Source organism: Elephantulus edwardii, unplaced genomic scaffold (genome assembly GCF_000299155.1).
Source record: "Elephantulus edwardii isolate Elephantulus edwardi_28Jun2011 unplaced genomic scaffold, EleEdw1.0 scaffold00003, whole genome shotgun sequence".
NCBI classification, from domain to species: domain Eukaryota; kingdom Metazoa; phylum Chordata; class Mammalia; order Macroscelidea; family Macroscelididae; genus Elephantulus; species Elephantulus edwardii.
Genome location: NW_006399753.1, coordinates 33,010,117 through 33,016,615, shown reverse-complemented (window position 1 = coordinate 33,016,615; position 6,499 = coordinate 33,010,117). Strand labels below are relative to the sequence as shown.

The following is a 6,499-nucleotide window of genomic DNA, read 5'->3' as shown; positions in this document are numbered from 1 at the left end:
GTACACACACACACACACACACACACACAGAGACATACACACAAATAAAAAATAAAAGTATAGCATAAAATAATGAACTTAAATTAATAAAATAACTATTGGAAATGCCTTTGGGGTTTTAAAACTTTAGAATGACATTTAATATATCTTCCTTTGTATATCTTCTTTTTTATTTATACAATTCTTCAATTTTATAGTCATTCTTATACATTGTTTCATTCATGTACATTTATTTGTATAGTCATTTCTGAACATGGTGTTTTATATAATTAATTACCCTTGGCTATGACTTTTGTTCCCCATCTCCTCAAGTTCCCATGCACCTTGCCTATTCATTCACACTCTCCCACCCATCCACTAAGCGCTGATGTCCTACTGATTTCTTCCTTTTTCCATACCCTTTCTTCCCTTCCTTTCCCCTTTTGAATCTATTTGCTAATTGCAATTGTCATATTATCCTTATCTCAGTACTTTCCAGGTTGATCCTCCCTTGTCTGCTTTATAGTGTTAGTTTACACATTGTATTTCGCTTCTCCTTCTCCTTTTCTGACCTCTCAGTTACCCTCCTGTTTCACAGTAAGTCCTATGCAGTATTTGTTCTTCGGAAAATTAGTTCATAGATTCAACATTATGCTCTCTAGACTCTCCGATGTTGTGCTGTCATATTTTATGAATACCTCATTGTTCTTTAGTGCTGTGTGGCATTTCACTGTGTGAATAAACCACAGTTTTACTATCCATTCATTTGTTGTACATTTGGGCTGTTTCCCTTTTCTTCATATTGTAAATAAGACTGCTATGAATGTATGTGTACAAATCTTACTCATGTTCCTGCTCTAATTTCCTTGGGTTATAGTCCTAGCATCCAGATAGCTAGGTTATATGACATTTCTATGTTCATCTTTTTGAGGAGACACCAAATTGCCTTCCATAGTGTATGTACGTACCATTTTGCAGTCCCACCAGCATTGCATAAGAGTTCTAATCCTTTCCATCATTTATTGTTTGCTGTCCTGTTAAATTTTGCTACTGGTACTGGGGTGAGATGCTATTACATAATTGTTTTGATTTACATCTCTCTGATTGCCATGACTTTGAACACTTCCTTATGTGTTTGATGGCCATATGAAAGTTCTTCTTTGTGAAGAGTCTTTCGTGTGTTTTGCCCATTTTGTAATTGGATTATTAATCTTTTTCTTGTGGAGAGCCTGTAGTTTTCTGTAAACTTTAGTTATGAGGCCCTTATCTGAAATGTTTTTGACACACATCCTATCCAGTCTGTGGGCTTTCTTTTCACCTTGTTGGAAAAGGTTTTGATTCACACAGAGATTTGATTTTTTGAAAATCCGATTTGTTTATTTTATCCTCTTCTAGTTACACATTTTGGACTAAGTTTGAAATCTTATTTATGCCATAGACTAGGACGTCTATAGTTGTTCCTATTTTGTCTCTGATCTTAATGGTGTTTGGTTTTACCTTTAAGTCTCTAACTCACTTAGAGTTGGGTTTTGTGTATAATGTGAGACCTGCATCTTGTTTCAGTTTCCCTTAGTCAGATATCTAATTTTGTTATAACCGTTTGTTAAAGGGGCTGTCCTTTCCCCATTTAATGGATTTGCTTCCTTGTCAAATATTAATTGACTGTAGGAGGATTCTGGGCTTTTAATTCTATTTCACTGCTCTTTCTGTCTGTTGTTGAACCAAATACCGCACTACTTTGATTACTTCTGCTATTTTTGAGATCAGACAGTTCAATGCCTCCTACTTCACTTTTATTTTCATTTTATTTTATAAAAACAGCTTTTCTTACTCAAGGTCTCTTTCCCTTACAAATAAAACTGCAAATTGTCTTTTCTATCTCCTTGAAAAATAAGCTTTATATTTGTATTGGGATTGTGTTAAATATGTATATTCCTTTTGGTAGAATTGTCATTTTTATGAGTCTTTCTATCCATGAACAGACAGTATTTTTGCATTTAATTAAGTCTCTTATTGTTTCTTGTAGTAATGTTATGTAGTTAGTTTTCTTTATAAAGGTCTTGTGTCTCTGGTTAGGTTTATTTCTAAGTAGTGTAAAATATTCTTAATTGGAAAGTCAAGGAAAAAAGTCTTTTAAAATAATTATCATTTCTTTAGATGTTTAGAATGAGTATCAGATCAGAAGCATAGAACTAAATATTTGAGAAGAGAAATTTCCTGGAGAATTTGGTCACTGCCATATAAGCTGGCAGAAAGGAAAACAAAGGTGTTCTGAACTTAAAATAGCTCTCTATTCAATTTCATGTTGTCATTGCTCTTCTGTGGCATCAACTTGGAACCAGTTTGCAGCTCACCCTCCAGTGAGTTTTCAGAGGCAGTAAATCCCAGGGGTGGAGATTGGCCATCTTTCTCCTGTGAAGCCACTGGTAGATTCAAATCCCCTGTGCCTTTGGGTTAACAGCACAAATCCTTACCTACTAGTCCACCAGAACTTCCTGTGAATTCTATTTATTATTTTATATAATATGAAAACATCAGAAACACTTGCTTAGTGTGAATGAATAGATTTTATTTATACTTAGTTTTACTTTGATGACTTGTATTAAATATTTCAATTCTGTATATATAGTCAAGATAGGCTAACTTATGTAACAGGAATGACCAACTAAAATTACAGTGACTTAAAACAGCCAAGGTTTATTTCTATCTCAAGCTTGCAGAAGGATTTTGATGTGAGGTACCCAGTCTTCATCTAGACCTGTGTTTTCTCAATTGCTATGGAATACAGTAGGTAACGTGAGAAGTCACACAACTTTCATAATTTCTATTTAGTGACACGTCGTTGTTGTGTACCATCAAATCAGAGCCAACCCACAGTGGGTTTTCAGAGGCAGTTAATCACACGAGGATCTTGCCCATCCTTCCATGGAGCCACTGGCAGATTAAAAACATAGGATTGCAGTGCAGATTCTTAACATTAGGCCACAGTGACACTTCTAGACCACACTAAATGTCAAAGATGGAGGAGAAGTACTATTATACATATATTATGTGACCAGAAGGAGATCTGGAATATGTGTCAACAGCACAAATACATATCAAAATGTGAGAGAGAGAGCGCGAGCACACGTTCACACCTATATATATTTGTCATTTGTATGCATGGAAGTTTTAAAATGTAACCCATATTTTGAATGGAAATATACTTTCTGCACATAGATATCCAGAAAAATTTATTCATAACATTATTTTAAAAATAAAAACATAATTAATCTCTTTGATTAGTATATGTATTTGAGGAATAAATACAGCTAAAATTTAAAATCTACTCTGCACATTTTGATATATATTTTTAAAGCAGATGCTTTATTCAGAATGATTGATATACATACATAAAATAATCTTTATTTAGTCTGAATCATGAATTGTGGCTGGGACCTTGAGCTTCCTCTTAGCCTCCTTTTCTTCCCCATTGGTTCTTTCTTTAAGAAATGTCATCATTCTAGTAGTCTAAGATATTCTAGGAGAATTCATAAGATGAACTAATATTTTTTATGCCACAAACTTTGCTAGAGCCAGAGTGCATATTTTATCAAATTATTAAAATAATCTTATGTGTGATAGCTAGCAAATGAAAACCCTAGGTGCACCAAGTTCTTATAAATGCATTTTATGTTTAGATGTGCTCTCTCTCTTCCTTCTCTAGGTATTTCATGATGTTGCTTACAAAGCTAAAGATCGAAATGACTTAGTATCAGGAATTGATGAATTTCTTGATCAAGTTACTGTTCTCCCTCCCGGAGAATGGGACCCAAGCATACGAATAGAGCCTCCAAAAAATGTTCCTTCTCAGGTATGTACATTTGAAAATGATCTTAAAAGTCCCAATATCTTGTTCTCTTTTAAATATATATCTTAAAGTGGTATAAACCAAGCCCAGTTCTTAGAATCCATTTGAACTCATTACAACCCTTTTATCAGATTTTTAAGGCTGTAAATCTTTACGGGTGGGGGCTGCCTCACCTTTTTATCCTGGAATGGCTGGTGGATTCTAATAACTGACATTTCACTTAGGGTTGCTCCAAAAATATTCAAATGATTTCAACTATAACCTTCAGAGGGCAGGAGCCTGAAGTTATGAAATAATCCTACCCAGCATACCTCACTTAGAAATTTGGCATTTTGATAGTAAACTATTAAAACCAATTATCAGCAAACAGCCCTATGTGCATCCTTAAAAGATATTTCATTAGAAGAAAATGAAAATTCTATAAAGGTTTAAATTATGGCTATGAAATAAAGCTTACTTATAATGCTTGCATTACTTTGTTGTCCTACATGGCTTCAAATTGGTAAGTCCATTACATTTTTATTCCCATCTATTATTGACAAAAATGTTTCATTATAATCTAAAAGGAATTTGTATTTCCCTTGTATGGATATATCATATAATATATAATTAGTAAAAAATCTGCCTTTGAAAGCTCACTGCTTATTTTGCCCAACACATTCTAGAAAGAAAACAAAGACGGCTACTATTGTTTGGGATTATGCTCTTATTGCAGGCCTGGCTTTAGTGAGAGTGGTAGCCAAATGTTTATCAAATTCACTTCTTGGTGACACCACAGTTTTTGCTGATTATGTCTTCTTTCTACAGTCCTCTTCTTATTATTTACTCACCTTTGTCTTTGGCCCTTGACCCTGTGGAGTTTAGCCTAGTCTCACTTTAACTTCCTATTTAAGTGATAGAGGGCCTGTCTTAGAAAAATTTAGACATTTTTCTGGTCAACCAGTGGTGGGAAAGTGAGCAAGTATAACCATTTAATCACCTTAAAAAGCCATCTCTATTCCTTTATCAATTTAGAGGAAATGCAATCATATATCTTTTCTGTATTATTATTCTGAAATCATTTCATAATTATTAACAGAGTATATTCTTTCCTTTTCTCAAAAATTGTCATGTTGTGATACTGTAATTAAAATGGCATATTTTCAGCTAAGTTGAAATAAAAGCAGTGGCCTAATAACATCTTTTGAGTATTATCAATTGTCTTATTTCCCTACTCATATTCTTTTTTTTCCTTTTTCATTAGAAAAGGCATAATGGTGCTGTATAAAATAGTAAGAAAGATAATTAGTGAGTTTTAAAGAAATCAGTAAAAATATTAATATATTGAGAGTATTAAGAGTGAGACACCAAAAGTCACTGTTAATGTGAATTATTTCCTCAGATATTAAAACTCAAGTTAAGCATGTTAAAAATAATCTCCAAAGTGTTGTCTTTTATTATTTTTGTTGGTATTATGGACTAAACTGATGTTTTATCCTAGGACCAACTCCAGGGCATCTGTAAGGTCAGAATTAATGACATAATATAATGATGTTGTTGTCATGCACTATATTTGAAGTCAAGAATTTTTGAAAAAACACCTTGTCTTTGAGAGAACTGATATTTAGAGGTCAAATGTAGGGATGAGAATTCTATGTATTTTATATTATTTTTATGAGACTCTTTTAAGTCAGAATTAATAATTGGCTTTTTGTAATTTTGAGAGACAATATTAAAAGTAGCACTAGATAAATAATCAGGACATCTGGGTTCAGTCATTGTATCTTTGAATGATTGTTGAACAAATGCCTTAACCTCCCTATCCTTGTATTTATATCAAGTTGTCTAATAGAACTTGCTGGAATAATGACAATGTCTTCTATCTTAGTTATGTATAACTCGAGGCACTATTAAATGCTTTAAATAGGACTAGAACAATGGAATTTTTTTATTTTATTTGGCTATACTAATTAAAAAATGTAAACAGCAACATGTGGTCAATAGCTACCATATTAGACAGCCTAATTCTTTATAATAAGTTTTAATTTTAAATATTCTTTATATTTTCTTTCAATATTAATATTTTACAGCTATGCTGTAGTAGAATAATGTTGTTGTGTATCATTGATTGGGAACCAACCCATAGCTGACCCTCCAGCAAGATTTCAGAGGCAGTTAATCACATGGGAGGATATTGTCCATCCTTTTCTCTCAGATCAGCTGGTTGAGTTGAACTGTGTGCCTTCAGGATTGCAGTGCAACTTCTTGCCACTAGGCCATTACCGGAGCTTCCTAATAGAATAATAGACATTCATAAATTGTATTTTGTATTTTTCTAAGAAACAACTCGTTGCATTGAGTTGGAACCAACTCCTAGCTGACTAGTGGGTTTTCAGTGGCCATAATTGTACAGAAGGAGATTGTCCCTGTTACTCTCATAGAGCAGCTAGTGGATCCAATCCACCCACTTTTTGGTTTATGGTTTAACTACCTACTCACTACGCCAGTTGTTGTAGTTGTTATGTGCCGTCGAGTCGCCTGCGACTCATAGCGACCCTATGTACAACAGCCCTAAACTCCGCTCTGTCCTGTGCCAATTGCACTGTCTCTGATACTCCCATCCCAATTATCCCAGTCACTGAATCAATCCACCTCATAGAGGGCCTTCCTCTCCTGCGCCGTCCCTCTACC

At 34.0% G+C, this 6,499-nt stretch overlaps 1 protein-coding gene across 1 annotated transcript in view; it reads left to right on the top strand.

Moving 5' to 3' along the window:
• The window catches only part of SLC4A10 (solute carrier family 4, sodium bicarbonate transporter, member 10), a 315,078-nt gene that overhangs the window by 202,849 nt on the left and 105,730 nt on the right, over positions 1-6,499 (top strand). Inside the window, exon 11 of the mRNA XM_006879486.1 lies at positions 3,686-3,832. Coding sequence (XP_006879548.1) covers positions 3,686-3,832 — 147 coding nt within the window. The remainder of the gene's footprint in view (positions 1-3,685; positions 3,833-6,499) is intronic.